At 39.6% G+C, this 16590-nt stretch overlaps 1 protein-coding gene across 1 annotated transcript in view; it reads right to left on the bottom strand.

Annotated features, from left to right (window-relative positions):
* The window catches only part of PCNX2 (pecanex 2), a gene marked incomplete at its 5' end in the record, with an annotated part of 150298 nt that overhangs the window by 73347 nt on the left and 60361 nt on the right, over positions 1-16590 (bottom strand). Inside the window, 4 exons of the mRNA XM_080615762.1 lie at positions 3294-3444; positions 3983-4075; positions 10686-10782; positions 12617-12726. Coding sequence (XP_080471888.1) covers positions 3294-3444; positions 3983-4075; positions 10686-10782; positions 12617-12726 — 451 coding nt within the window. The remainder of the gene's footprint in view (positions 1-3293; positions 3445-3982; positions 4076-10685; positions 10783-12616; positions 12727-16590) is intronic.

The raw sequence follows: 16590 nt of genomic DNA, 5'->3' as shown, positions 1-16590 counted from the left end.
AAGGTTATTGGAAAAACAGTGAACGCAAAAGGGCAGAAGTTGGTATTGACTCAGAAATAACAATGCCAGCTACTGAATCTCCAACACTTCACCCTGCAGAAATGAAAACAATTATGTATAGACATCCTACCCTCCCACACACACTTCTTCAATGACAGGCAAAGACAACATGCTGAATCAACAAATTCAAATGTTCTGCAGGCGCAGTTTCGTACTGTACAGGCTCAAAAGAAAGATCGAAAAGCAATCCTTCCAATTTAAATTTAACTCACAGTATCTTAAGTATCTTAAGCTAAGGCAATGCTCTTGCAAAGATCCACCTTCAGAAAACATGATCAACTTCAGTTTCTTGTTTAACATAAGAATATTTTGTCCTATTACCTAAAGACTACCTCCTAGAAGTTCATACACCCAGTGAAATGTCCATTTTGGAATCTAGCTGTTATTATCCATTCCTCTCACCTCCTCCTGAACTACAAATTGCTCTCAGAGCTCCACTTGAGAACTTCATCCAGCTGCCCAAAGCTGAGCTCTGCGTATGAACTCAAGCTTGAATAAAGAGATGTGCATATCAAGTAGACTGAAAAGAAAGTAGCTGCAGGAGCAGAGAGAGATGTGTGCAGACAATGCAGGCAGAAAAAAGAGCTCACATTCAGAGGAGGCCCAGCGAAAGACACAGATGATTTGAAAACGGCTTACATGAATCTGTGGGGTATAAAAGCAGTGGCAGAGAGGAAGGAGATGAAAAAATAGTCTCTAGTGTTTCAGGGTTTCTTTCTCATTCAGTCCTGCACTGGTTTCTACACATCTATTATACCACAAGTTCGTACATCTTGACCTCAGCCTTTCTTCCTGCAGTCAGGCACAACAATGACAAGTAATAAATGAGTCATCTCATAGGGGCACCACGAGAACAGGTCCGATAATTGCTATGCTGTGGAAGGCCCAAAACTTTGAACAGCTCATCCAGAGTCTAGGAAACAAAGCCAGGAATAAACTTGTGGAATTGTCATTACCAGCTGCTTAGTTAATTGCTAGCAGCCATTTTTCTCCCCATAACGCTACACTTGTCAAAAATTAGGAAGCTGAAAATTAAATTCTAGGCAGTAAAATCTCCTCACAGACATCTTGTTTTGCATACTTCTTTCACTGTTCATGCCTGACAACTACAGGATACTGTCCTTTTCCAAGCTTCTCTTTCTGCACAAACAGGGAACCTTTAAGTTTGGCTCTTACATCTTTCTTACAGAGTAGAAGAAAAGGCAGCCTGTCAGACATATCTATCAAAGGGATTACACAACCTTTTCCTCAGCCTGTTTCATCTCAGAACACGATAAAAAGCCTCTGCAGCAGCCTAAGGGTCTGAAATATGTATTTTATTTTTTTTACTCTTGTTTTCTAACACACAACACCAGATACATTGCAATAATACTTAAGCCCCAGAGTGCGGGAATGGGCCACACATAAAATGAGGACTGCAAAAGAAGGAAAAAAGCCTGTTGCCTGCAGCAGGTAGAATGCAAAATGCAGCTGCATCTCAAAGTTGAAGGAAACCCATCTTTAGAGATCAGTCTGGCAGATCTCTACCCTCAGCCTTTTCAAAAGCTGAGTCACTATGTGTAGGAAGACAATGTTTTGTGACAAATGAAAATGGACTTAATCAGGACAAGGGAAAAAAATTCTACAGTATTCTTTTATGACTATGTGAAATAATAAACAATAAAACTTGGGTATTCATCAGAATTAATGATTATCAGGGAGAGGAAGCCCTGAGCAATGTTTTCAGGTGGATTTGATCCTTAATAAGATCTTTAATAAGATCCTTTATATTTCTACTACACTTTCTTTGGCATATTGCAGTAAAGGTTAAGAGGCAACCTTCAATCAAGTCTCTTGGGTACTTTTTTCATACCCAAGCCTTGTTTGGAAAGTAATAGTTTTGAAAAACATCATTTTTTTTTTTTTTTTTTAAGATTGAAATCCTTAATGTATGGTTTTTCAGGGATTGATCTGAACTATTTCGTTGCTTGTTGAAGAACAAACTAAAGACCCTCAGCAGACTGTGTACTCACAATGCTGTTTTCAAACACCTCAGGAACATATACTGAGAATGATTAAGGCACAGGATCCATCAAAAAATGACAAGCAAGATTTTGGCTGGTAGCAAAGGCAAGATGAGAGCTGGGGGTGAGGGGGAAGCTGTGCTTCTCAAAGTACATTAGTTGTTTGTAGAAATAACTGTATCGGAAGAAGAAGTCAGACCCCGGCATGCTAAAATATTTACCAACGCCCACATGTACTAAGGCGCTACCCAATGAAGCCAGGAGACATTGGCAAGAACATATCTTCAAGGAAGCTTCACAGTTCCTTTCAATTTTAATGTACCTTTAAAAGTGCTGTGATGGAAATTAGAACTCTAAGTTGCACTACCCTTGCTGTTTAAATGCTACATAGTTGTATTTCAGAAAGTAGAAAAGATTCTGCCTTAATTTCATCAATCACATAAGTTTTTGAATGATACAAAATGCAAATGTATTAAGCACGAACTATAATGTAGTTATAGTTGCTTTAAACACAGCAAGTAACAGTACTGTAATGTAAAAGCAAAAAGCAGACAATGGCTTATGAAAGGCCACTTAGAGCTGGTAAGATGATTAAGGGACAAGAGCATTTAGTATAGGAGGAGAGGCTGATAGAGCTGGGATTGCTTAGCCTTGAGAAGAGAAGGCTTGGGTGGCTTCTTGTTAATACCTGATTGGGGCATTTTGGGGGTATAAATATCTGATGGAAAGGGCAAAGCTGATGGAGCCAGACTGTTCTCAGTAGTGCCCAGTGACAGGACAAAAGGAAATGGGCACAAACTGAAATTCCATTTCAACGTAAGTAAACAAACCAACCTTTCTTACTGTAAGGATGATCAAATGCTAGAACAGGCTGTCCAGAAAGGTTGTGGGGTCTCCATGCTTAAAGATAATCAAAACTGGACATAGCCCTAAGCAACCTGCTCCAGCTGACCCTGCTCTGAGCACGAGCATTAGACTAGACAGCCTCCAGGGTGCCTGTCCTTCAGTGCAGTGGTCTCAGGAGACAAATTCTACAGGCTCGTGGATTTGCTGGTGATCAGGCAGGGGGCAACAGAAGTGATGGGCTATGCATGCTATTTGAAAGAGGGAAATATAAGCACAATTTATTCTCCCTGCTCTGTCCCTTCTGTATTTTTTATTTTTTTAATTTCAAACCAAGACAAGCTGCAAGTCATTTCATCACTGTTTAGAAAAGACTTTATTACAAACCTCTCACTTCCCGTTGCTGGTGCTCTTTGTTTTTAAGTATGGGGTGGGAGATCCACAGCCAGGGGTGATGCTTGCGAAGCTGAGGAAGTATGTAATGTGTTACAAATCCTACAGTCCATGCTAAAGCAAACAGGACAATGCTGAGAAATGGCTGGGCCAGAAGAGAAAAAAAAGTCATGGTTATAATTTTCAAACAACACTTTTTTATATATATACGTTTTTTTTACATTTTTAACAGTTCCTATTACTTGCATTTTTTTGTGTAAATGATTTTTATTCCTATCTTCAAACTCTCTGACCCCTTGGTGGATATGGATTTTGAAATATGTATTTTGCACACACTGAAAATGTTTTCCTCCCTAACTGCAGAAAAAAAGGCAAGAGATCTGGCTTATTCATTCTATCCACCAGCTCTCATACCATAAAACAGCTGTGGATATGCAGAGCTTTAAGGAATGAGACATTAAAACAGTAACACAGAAATTAATACAAATATCCATAAACTAACTGCCCCGCACATAAAAAACGTTGTAATCACAGAATCACAGAATATGACCAATAAATAACATTTTCACTAACATCTCTTCCCACAGTCTCTGTTCTCTCCAGATAAAGCACCTTGTGGTTTGGCATTAAAGAAATAATACCTTAGACAGGGTGGGGATTAAGAAAACAGGACAGATACACACCCTTAATGATAGAAACACCGTACTGGCACTGACAGCAAATGACAGAACAGCAGCTGCTGTGCAGACAATGAGATCCGATTTCAAGATTTCTTTCTGTGAAAATAATTATTTTATACAAAATTAGCAAGACAATACTATTTTAACCAAATTAAAGGATTCTGTTCTCAATTACTCATAGTCTGCTTTACGATAAAGCTCATCAGCATTCCCTGATACAGACGTATTTTCCCTACTCTGCTTTGCTTTCGGAAACTATTTCTTCACACTCTAAGTTCATCAAAGTAACAACATTTAAATTCATCATGCCTAATTTTAAATTAGATTTTTAAATAACATAGTTTTAAAATTGGAGAAACGAAAGCAATACATTTTTATATTGAATCAGACTCTGCTTAAGGAATATAATGTCTACATTATGACTATTTTGGGGAATCAGAATTCTGGTTCTATTTCCTATTTGCAAGCATTAAGATTTCTTCAGATTCAGTTTCTCTTGCTTTACCGAAATGACTCATGCTTTTCTGTAACGTCTTGAGAGACACAAAGTTAATACATTTATTATGTTCTAAAGTGACATGTCCCATTCTCTGATTTTCTGTATCGGAAGCCAAATTTCAGCAGGATTTCATGGACTTCAGTGTCACTGAATGATACCAAAAGGACATGGCTGCCTTTACATAAATATCTAGAACTAGGGTAGGAATCATTTTGTTTCTAAAGATTGGAAAATATCACTGTCTTCCCAGCTTGGCTTTCCTTGTGATTAAAATGTCATTCTCAGTAAACAAATAAACAAGATGGCTTGCAATCTGTGCCATCTTCTGAATTGTACTTCAGAGGTCACCCAAATGTTTTTGTGAGCAAATAAAAACCTTGCCTAAGATTTATGAGAGGGGCATTTAAGCTCAGCACTCAATACTACTGCTAAGTGATCAAATGAGTAACTATTCACAGCCCTTGGTTTAAAAACTGACTTATGCTTTAATTCAAAGACATCTAGAAACTACATATGAAACGCAATGCTTTTGTTAGAGTTAGAAGTTCATCTGATTTCCTGGTGCTGTAAACTAGGCAGTCTTCATGTATCTCATCAGAGAAAAAGAAAAATGAAATAATAATGAGATAGCAAACCTACGAATAAGGGAGATAGAAAGAAAGCAAGCAGAACAAGTGAACAACAGAGGGGTTGTGAATTACAGGGGAAGCTGGTAGCTACCACTATATTTAGGCTGCCTATCACTCCCTGTTATGAAAGATACTTCTTAGTAAAAGGTCACAAGCATCAGCACTTCCACTTACAGCAACAAGCCTTTGAAATTCAGGAGGACTAAAATGCCTTCAGGCTTAAGCAAAGCACATTTTCTCGGGAAACTCCAATCAGGTTTCGCTGAATTCTCAAGCCATCACCATTCTCGTTCCCTTTCCCAGGCTGCTCAGGAGCATGTACCTCCAAAAGAGCAGCACTCCCTCCCCTCCAAGAGCTGTGCCCCCTCCCAACAGCCCTGTATTCCACACAGATTTATAGGTGGGAAGGTGTAGAGCAGAATTAGGTTCTCCTAAGTCTTTCTGACCATCTGTTCAAAACAAGCCGGCCTTGCTCCCCACAACATAAGAGGGATCACAGGAAAGGCCTTCTGAACAAACCTTTGACCCCTGCCTGTCCCCACAGGTCCTCTCCATTCAGTTCAGAGCTTCTCTCACTAGTAAGTTGCGTATCTAACTCAAATGGTTTTACTATGTGAAGCAGTACTGAAAAGCTGTGGTCAAAACCCTGATAAAGATGGGTAAGGGAATTGTTACCAATGTATGTAGTGGAAATAATTATTTTTTTAACCTTTCCAATTTTTAAACACATTGAATACAAACAGTATCTCTACATAAAGCAGTGATATTTAGCTTGTAAAATTCAGGATCTGAGGAAGTTAAACAGCACCAGATTTATATGGCAGTATTTCAGCTCTTTTGTGAATACATATTATGAAAATTCTTTATCAAATATCATTTTCTGCACAGTTGAATCCAACTACTCAATAATTTAAAACAAGCTTATAAGAACAACAAATACATTGTTGTATACATTCCAATATATATTTTCAATACATTCCAATCATATTTTCAAGTTTTTCTGTACAACCAGGGAGGATTACTATTAACATGACTTATTTCTCTTGCAACTAGGTGACTGAAGAAGCTGCCATTTTAAGAAGTACATCAAATATTAAGGATTCAACTGTAAAATCAGCATGGACATTTTTTTGGGAAGCAGCATCCTAACCTTCCATTTTATGCCAGGTCAGCAAAATCTTTAAAAGCTTACTGTCAAAAGAGAATGCATTTCATTGATGATATTGCACACAACTGGTATTTCCCACCTTTCCCATTTTGAGTTAGCAAGTGTTCTTTTTAGGGTGCTCTCACTGCTTTTGACACGTTAACAATCCCATACAGGAAAAGGCCTGTTTTTAAAGCAATGATTATTATTCAAGTATTTAAACCCAAAATTGACATTTTAACTCTGGCAACATCTAAAATGTTTAAAGTATCATATATGCTCAGGCTTGCCCTTTTGCCTTTGCAAAGAACTGCTACAAAATGTAGATGTATTGCTTGGCTGCTGACTTGCACAATGGTCCCCACAGGAGCTCCTTCTTGATGTGGCAGACACTTTCAAACTTCTCACAGAATTTAGGTTTTTTACCTTCTAAAACAAATCTGAGCTATGGTTGCCTCTGTTTCATGTCATGGCACAGTGGTAAGGGCTCCACAGGAAACAGGTGATCCTAGACAGTTATCTCTCTGGCTGAGGGGGATTCAAAGTTACCTTCCAGGAAAAAACCTTGGGCATTCACCTACAGGCTGCTGAGGGTGGAACTGTGGCTTTCACCCTTCCTGCTCCTGCAAAACACAGGATGCAACCCTTTTCTCCATTCTGTAATTTAGACCTAGCTGACCAAAGCAGGATTTTGGATTTCATTCCCAAGGCCAGACACTTACAAACTGAATGTTGAATACCCTACAATGTGATGCTTGAATCCTTCATTGTAATTGGCTCAATGTGGAAAAGTTAAGCTCCAATCACAGTTAAAATCTCTGCAGTGAGAGATAATCACTATTATAATTTGGGTTGAAAGCAGGTGGACTTTTTTCTCCATTTTACTCAAGGAAAAGAAGAAACCCCAAACCAACATCTCTACATTTGATACCTCCATTTTTACAAGCAGAATATACTATAGTGGCACCTTTTTTTAAAAAAATCATTATCATAGAATCACAGAATTATTTAGGTTGGAAAATACCTTTAAAATGACCAAGTCCAACCGTTATTTTCAATTATGCTTTTAGAGCTGTGTACAAATCCTTTTACTAGCTAACTAAATGTTTGTATCAAAGACCAGGAAGAAAGCTGAATTTGACTGTAACACATTAGCACCCTCGGGCCACTGGTTAATCTAGTAATCAGCCATGTGGATGCCTAAAGAAACTAATTATAATGGTAGGAAGCTCCATTCTCAAAGTTGAATGGTCAATTAGCCATCACAGCTGCTTTATAATTCAGGCTTCCAAAGGTGGCAATTCTTACACAGATATTCAAGCAAAGGAAAATAGTAAAGGTAATGCAACTAAACATGAGAGATGCTGTATTTATTATTCTGAACATCAATGCAAAGCCACTACATAATACAACACATTAATTTTCAGTATTAACCTTGTTTGCATTCAGCTCCTTGAGAAGGTGATTTAGTTCTGTATGCTTCAGGATTTCTGATTAAAATGGTTCTTAGTTAAATGGCATGTTATGTAGACCATGGATCTGCGTATAGACCAGGGTAAGGCTGGCTGTTGCATCCTGCCATCTTTTGCCACTATCAAGCAGTTAGGAATACTCTCCTCATAGATGAGTGCTCCAAGAGGAAAAAAATTGGAGCACCACCAGGAACCACACTCAAATAGTGACATCCTGTTTCACCCAATTTCTGAACTGTTTGAAAACTCCCTTGTGGAAGTTCTGGAAGCTATTTAAAATGGGCTTTTAAGAGTGTTACATCCAAAACATGACTGCTGTTGCTGAAGAAAGTCAACAGAGACGGTGGCTTGATTGTTATCCTCAAACTTGAGGCACACACATTTTCTCCTACCTCAATTCTCCCCTACTTGTTCTATTAGCACGGCGCTGTGAGATAGCAGTGGGAGTCTCCTGGCAAACTGGTAAGTGTTTAATTGAGACAGAGGTATCAGATAGCACAGAGGTTAGACAAAGAGCCTATATTAATCAGAAATTGACCTCTCTTTCTTCAGGACATCACCGAGTGTGAAAGAATTAACCCTGCCAATTGACATTGTAAGCAAACACACTTGCTTACAGTTTTTATACAGATTGAGGGAAGCCTGGACAGAGATGTAAAAAAAAAGGTGGCAAAGAACTAATAAGTTCCAGCAACACTGAAGGAAAGAAGCCTCTGTCTAAAAGTATCAGTATGGAGCAAATGTATAAAGCAGAAAAGCACTAATCCCCCAAACCAGGTACATCCTGGAAAGCAAGATGTGCCAGGTATCCCACTTAATTAAGTGCAAAAAAAAAAAAACCACTGGCAAAACATGGCAGGAATGTTTTCACCAGCCATGGTGAAGAGAAGAACTGAAGTCTTTTATCCGGCCAGTCCCACCACAGTCCTCCCTGTGCTTCTGCATCTTCTGCCCCAGTGGCTGAAGGGCCCAAGTACCAAGATCCACATGGTTAACTGTTAGTGTAAGATATTAGATACCTGTCCACATTCCTGACACAAAACCAGGTTGATAGCCTGCAGAACGACTCCATTTTGAAAATACAGCCAGGATCTTATATGAACATTTGTCCGTTCTTTGGTTTTTTTTTTGGTTTCAATGTATTGAAGCCTTGCTCAAGGTTTCCCTCTACACTGTGAAATGCCCTCTGCACTGGACAGCCACAGTAACCACTGCAGTCCACTGGCAAGGCTTCATCTGCAGAACAGATGAGATCAGACCCTGCACTAATACAAGAAGGGCACCATCAGCAAAGGATACAAGTGGGATACAAATACAGTGGGACAGAAGCTTTCATTGCATCTTCCATACAGTGCACAAGCACAAGAAGGGACTGACGATGAATCACGGCAATAACCTACACATCAGAAACACCACAGAATATAGCAAAAACTTTAACATAATTTATTTTTTTTATTATTTTACTAGCTGGACATTCATATTGCACGGTGACCCTGTTGCAAACAGTTTAGTTTGCAAGAAACTTGTAAATACAAGCAACAAGAAATAGATTTATCACTTAATCTTCGGTGGGCCTCATTAGAGTAAGCACTTTAAAATAACATGATACATGGTGGAAAATAACAATCTAAGCAGCAGCTTAGCAAAAAAAAGTAGAAAATATTGGTACTGTGGGATCAACTCATATGCCGACGGTAAGCCATGTAACACCTTATAAAATGTCCAACAAATGATTCAAGATGTACAGGACAGATGTACAGAAGAGATCCCTTTGAAGGGACATATGGAGGCCAGGCCATCTACCACACTAGCAACCTGTATCAGTAGGTACTACAGACTCACAGGTCACGTCTAAGGGTCAAAAAAAGACAGTCTATCTTTCAGGCACTCTTTCAATGTTTCCTGCTTCTGCAGTCATTCAGGAGTTTAAGAATAACTGCCTAGATGGCAAATGTTACATGCAGGCATTAGAGATATGGTCATGGGGAAAGGTTGTCTAACAGCCAGGAAGCAGAACAGTTCATGACTCTAAGAAATGTCAAATACCCCTTAGTACTTCTGGAAAGTCAACACATGAAGATCACATTCCCACATGAAGATCAACCTTCCCTGGGTAGCAGCGAGGATTTTTATATAAAAAGAGATAAAAAGAAAGATGGGTCACTTTGGATGTTTAAGCTGAGTGGGAAATAAACTGATACAAACTTAGAGCTACGTGCCAGACAGTAGGAAATAAACAGCCTGCCGAGCAAAGAAGAAATGATGAGATGGCAATGCTTGGCACCACGCATGTACCTCCCTCTCTCATACTAGTCATACTAGTCAAGTTTCATATGCTTCTTCCACCTCTAGGTGCCAAGTCTGGTCTGTGCTCCACCTGGCTTGGAGGGCATGCAATCAAAAGTACTCCTGGCACAGAAAACGCATTCCTGAAAACCAGATCAACTCCTAGCCCCAGAAAAAGAATGAATAAGGGCTGTTTTAAATACAATTAATCCTGTGGACCAAACCCTGTCCCCCTCCAATGCAGACAAGGAGTTTGGCAGGACTGCTCACTTTCTTAAACGCTTGCTTAAAAAGCGTTTAAAAATGCCTATCTTGTTCACACCAGGTTGCCAGGCTGTAACTATATGCACAGAATCTGCGTTAGCTCTCAGAGTACCAGGATAAGATGCCCCATTCCCCAAGCTCTAAGAGTGCATTTCCCACCAACTGTATTGAGGAATCAATGTTGTCTTTCAAAAGGAAAATGGCAACATTCCCCTTCTCCCTTCCAGCCTCATTGGAAAGAAAGTCTAGAAGAACTTCTCTCAGTTTCTATCTGTGGATTTAAAGGAACAGAATATATATCCTTCCATTTGTTATGATTTTTGCAATTTAAATGTTTAAAAGGTCCCTCAGTGGAGAAAATGGATGGGAGCGAGCTCTGAACAGAAAGTAATGAAAGAAAAGGTCTTACCACTGATTCTCTCATCTTTTCTGGGAGTGGATCTGCTGATGAATCTTCAAATCGTTGACGTAGATAGTGAGGGACATATTTGCATTGAATAAGGGACCTGTTTAAAAAATAAAAATAAAATCTTGGTTAAGATACTTCTGAACATTTCTAATGGATATGAATATACCTGGGGGGCAGAGAAGGAGGAACAGCCTCAGGCTTCCCTCCTCATGTATTCAGTAGCTATCTTGTCTCTGTATCGCTGGAGATTGACACAAACCAGCTCTACCTGTGAACAAAGTAGAACTTTCCTCATCAAAATGTTAAGTAGTCTCAGCAGTCCCAGCAATGTAATTCAGTCATTCAGAGGACTGAGCAGAGAGGGTACTGTTGCATTCATGCCTTTTATTAATGTTTCAATTAAACTGAAACCAATATGGAAGCAGTTTAGACCCACATTAGACAGGCCAAAGAAGGTATTGCTGTATATCCTCAATTCACAATTTACGTGCTACCTCCTCCTCCATCTTAAAGTTTATTCCACAGGCCATCCCTTAAATACTGTTTCCAACCTCCTTAACTCCCTTCAGTTAAGTTCGGAGCTGCTTAAAAAAAAAATAAATCTTAAACCTCCTTTTTTTTAAGGATTATACATTTCTATCATGATTGCACAATAAACATTTGATGATGTTGTATACATATTCTTGATTTTAAGATACTTAACCATTTCAGCTGCCTGAGATTTGATTAAGAATGTTATGAAATTAGTAACCAGATTTAAAAGTTAAAATGGATTTAACAGTTTAAGATTACTTCCTTAAAACAGAAGTTTTAAGGAAAGGCAAGTTTCTGTTTTATTAAAGAAGCTAGTGAACTGGTGTGCCCTTCCTGGGGAGTGGGAGTAAAGAATAGATTTAAAACTACTTCAAAATTGAAAGAGCTCACCACTTCCCTGCTCCTCTGCAATTTATCTGTGTATGTTTTACTTCAAGGCTAAACAAATCTCCCTAATACAGCACACAGCTTACTTCCTTCCCTATCCAAGTTCCATACTGTAACTAACACTCAATGAATTAGATGCCACCTGAAGAGCTGTACCTCAAGACACACACAACACATCTCATGAATCAAAGGAGATAACCCGTAGGATTCTTCACAGGCTCTCTACACTGTTCTAGGGTAAAGGCTGAGCTGTCTGTGAAGCAGAATTCCAGACAGCAATTTGATGCCGGCTGTACAAAACCCACTTGCTTGCTTAATCCCACAGTCATGTTATGTAGATGCCCAGTTCCTTCTGGACAACCCTCATGACAGCCATATAGCACAGTTTCCACACAGGAAAATTCGTATCTGCTGCCCTTGACTATGGATCTACAGGCCTCTCTCATGTCACCTCAACCTGCAGATCACAACGTTAGGACTTCTCCCCTAGATCTCTCGTTTGCAATGTCAGCTCTTAATACACTCTACCTTTCCTCAGCTACCTCTAACAGACTGTGTCTCAGCAGAAAAGGAAGGAGGTAATCTCAGAGAGGCATAGCCGACTGACAGTGACCCTCAGCAAGAGGTGGAATTGAGCCATCTTCCCAGCACACCAAATGTCCTTTCTCCTTGCCACAACACTATCCAATTCACATTCTGCAACACCAAGTAGCCTGAGCACCCTCTCAACAACACCGCTATCCTCCAACATGGCAAGCACACAATTTACTCGAGGATGAAATCTGCTTCAGAGAATTTGGATAGTGCTGTTTGAAAAGCACCAACCATACTGTCAATTCGACTGCAGCACTTCATTTATTTAAAGGACTGATACCCATCAAGCAGACATAGCAAGGAATTTCCATCTCACCACATTACTTTGGGGAGATAATCTCTGTGCTGAAACTAAGCATCACTCTGGCTGTGTGCTATATAGAGTAATCAATAAATAACATTTGCAGGCAACTTACATCAGTACAGATGGGTCACTGCTTTGTCTGCTGAGGTGATAAGAAAGCGCAACTAGCAGACCACAGAAAGCAGAGAACAGTGCTGGAATGTGTTGTGCATCCCAGGGTTCCTGAACAGAAGGACAGAAGGCAGAGCATTTTTAAGTTAGGAATGCAGAGCTTAACAACAACAACAAAATTAAGTAAGCCATATATGCAGTGCTAAATGCACAGCATCTGAATTTGTACACCATCTACCAAGGACTGAAAATCCTTTTTCATATCAAAGTCTATTATTATGAAAAAGACTGAGATTTAGAGGCATGCTTTGTGATCATATTATGTAATTCCTGTATAATCAGCAATTAGCTAGGAAACCACATGAAAGGCAGGTTTTCTCTCCTCTTTGATGAAACACTAGAGGCAAATTCTCATTAAAATGAGATGCAAGGGAAATGAAAAGCACTGTATTTGTCTAAACTCCAAATTGATGTGTAGTTATTTGACCCATGGTCAGATTACATGCAACAAATGTCAGTGTCACCTAAATCAGGCAGTGGGGTACAGATCTGGCACCTCACTCCGAAATCTTTCTGCTGCTTTGTAGGATACATCCAGGCCCTGCCTGAATGATAACAGTGGAGAGGGCTTGCCACCCTACATAACATCCCTGAGCATGGAGAGAAGAGACAATTTACACACTTGCCAGCACACTTTGGGCATAACCAAGATGAGAAACTGTTTCTGGGTGACTGAAACAGTTAAAATTGACCAAAAATAATATGAGAAAAAGGACGAAGTAAGAAACATTTCATTTCTTTCAGGTGCAATAAACACCTAAGACAAACTAATTTCCTTTTAAGGGACAAACACCCAAAGCACTGCAAGATAAGGTTTCATTGGAATTTAACCCTGAGATTCTCATTATCCTAAGAGCAGTATGACAAATGTGAAATTTTAATTCCAAGAATCACTTTCCCTTCAACATACTAATGAACATCACAAAGATGAAAGAGACAAGTTTCTAGTTCTATCAAACAACCCTACTCAAAGCAGTCATCACAAATAAAAGTATTAGGAAAAATCCAGCATCATTTGTCTGACAAGTCAAACTTTGCCATCCAATTTCACTCTTCATTTCATTGTTCCTTGTTTTGGGACCAAATACATTTTTGAGTTAGATTTTCTCATGCATAGTCTCAGATCAGAAATTTTAGGGAGAAAACTAACTGAAGCCAAAATGTTCTGAAAGTGGCTGAATCACAGTGTGTCCAAATATCCACTGCATTTCTAGGGCAACAGATCTGCATACAGATCCACCCAACAGCTTCTAGTGCATGACTGCCCCTTTGCCCTGCAACTTTTTCCCAAAGCAAAATACTGTAAAGAGCCCAGCAATATACCTGGTATTGAAATGTATTCGTAGCCAGTTTGAGAAATCATTCAGCCCTTTTTCTACTGTAAAACTGCACAAGGCTGGTTGCCCATATTAATGTCTCAGGAAGCCTTTAGTTGCATATTTTCTGTATATTAAACACAGCTTCTACAAGGATGCTGGGGAGGGGCTATTCATCAGGGACTGTAGTGACAGGACAAGGGGTAACGGGTTCAAACTTAAACAGGGGAAGTTTAGATTGGATATAAGGAAGAAATTCTTTACTGAGAGGGTGGTGAGGCACTGGAATGGGTTGCCCAGGGAAGTTGTAAATGCTTCATCCTTGGTGGTGTTCAAGGCCAGGTTGGATGAGGCCTTGGGTGACATGGTTTAGTGTGAGGTGTCCCTGCCCATGGCAGGGGGGTTGGAACTAGATGATCTCAAGGTCCTTTTCAACCCTAACTATTCTATGATTCTATGATTTAGCTGGCCTATTCTTCAGTTCCAAAGTGTCATTGTCCCCTCAGAGCTCAGCTGTCTCTGAGCCAGGAAGGCAGGCAGGATAGGCATCAGTACTCGCTATGTGCCTAGAGAGCAGGATTTTCCAGAATAATGCTACACAATGTTGTACAAAAGATGAGAATGAACAAAGGTGTCGTATCTCCAACATCAGGGTGATGTACCCTGCCCCATTTTGTCATTTTCCTCCCCCACTGCCTGGTAGAGCTTTAAATTAAAAAGATGGAAAAAACACAATATAGCTCATAATTGGACAATGATTCTTCTCAGTAGGAAAACAGGAATGACAGGTTTTAGTTTGGGGAGCTGGTATTATCTGTCATACTAGACAGGTAGTTTGACTTCCTACTTTACCTCATTTGGTTGAGGTGACATGTAGTACTTTCATACCAGTTTTGACTTTGATGCAGACACTCACGTAGTCATTTTTAAAACAAGTGAAATGGACTTACAGGATTAAGGATGAAAGTGATGAGTTACAACAGACACAGTGGTCTGGGGGTGACGTTTCATTACAACCACCAAATCTCCTAATCCCAAAATGATCCACTAAAAAAGGAAGATAAAGGTGTCTTTGAACTTTTGCAACTGGTAGAGGTTGGGAGGCAAATGTATTTTGAAAAAGTGGTGATAGTACTTTTCTGTCCTATATTATTTATCCTTTTTGCTTCTTGTCACGAAAGGGCAAAAAAGGCATGTGGTACTATTACCTTTCAAAGATATGCTCAAATAAATCATATGTCCTCCTTCAGAGACAAAAAGTGCTCTGAAAAGAGAACCATTTGTGGTAAGTAGAAATCCTTGATGCTTTTCTTTTTCCTCCTCCCCCCAGACTATTCCTTTCAATTCAACAAAGACTTAACAGATTGCTGCAGTATCAGCATCATTGAAGGTGAAGGTGTTTGCATAGTGGCTGGCTTTTTAAATATGAAGACAAACTCCAGTTGTTCTTCACAAAGCACACACCCCCTCTGATTTTCCACTCTCTCATGATTTTATCACCATCCACATAATGGTTTTGGTTGGAAAGGCCCTTTAAAAGTCATGTAGTACTACCACCCTGCAATCCAACTAATCTTTCTTTGATCTTTTTCTTTACCTCCACACTCCAGCCTCATCATAGGTCTATGTTACTGCTCATATCAAACAATCCACAGGACAGCTGTTGACGGTAACCAATTCAACACGTGATAGTAAATTGAAAGAAATACTGAACATATATGCTCTGAATGAGATTGTAAAAGGGAATCCTCCCCACCCACGAAGGTATGAGAAAACGATAACAACAACTCATTCTCTACAAGGTTAACCATAAACTTAATTATATTACCCTGCATACTCCTTTTCAGTGAACACTAGCAACCAGGAAATAGTAACAATTCATGAGCCTCGTGTTACACTGGTTAGAAACAAATTCTAGGGAGAGATGCCCAACAGCCTTACATTCCCATCACCCACTGAAAACAAAACATTACTCTCCCAGAAGTGCTCCATAAACTTGACAAGTAATAAAGTAACAGACTACAGATATCACTGCCCATTCTGAGCAATATTCTGTGTCTCGCACTCCCGACTGCTATCTGTGACTATATTTTGATTGCTGAAATTTAAAACCCATAAGGATGGGGGACTGATGCAGTGGTATGCATGTGTGCACACACCACCTTACACAACAGGGTCCCGGTCTGTGACTAGGATTCCTCAGCTAGAAAGTAAGATGAGCAACAACTTCAGGCAGGTGCATGGATACTCATATGTCACATAATGGTGAGCTTATCCTAAACAAGAAGTACAGATTTCTACATTTCTATACAGTTCCTGTACAGTGACATACTTCTGTAAGAGTAACCCTGGGCTGCATCAGATTCTGCAAGCATAATTTACTTTTGCTGTTATATCTGGACAATAAGTTCTTATTATACACAGAAAACTAAGAGCATAACTATTGAAGTTATGTCTAAAGTGCAAGCTTGTGGCTGTAAACATCGCTCACTGAAACGTGTCATAGCTGACAACTCTCTCCAAGCTCTTGCATGAACCTCAGGGGTCTCTAAATTGGAAAGTACATAAAATTGATGAGCCTTGCATTCAAAGCCTCCAA

This window comes from Psittacula echo (assembly GCF_963264785.1).
Source record: "Psittacula echo genome assembly, chromosome: 4".
Classification (NCBI taxonomy): Eukaryota; Metazoa; Chordata; class Aves; order Psittaciformes; family Psittacidae; genus Psittacula; species Psittacula echo.
The sequence above is the reverse complement of the archived record's forward strand: the minus strand, read 5'-3'. Positions and strand labels throughout refer to the sequence as shown.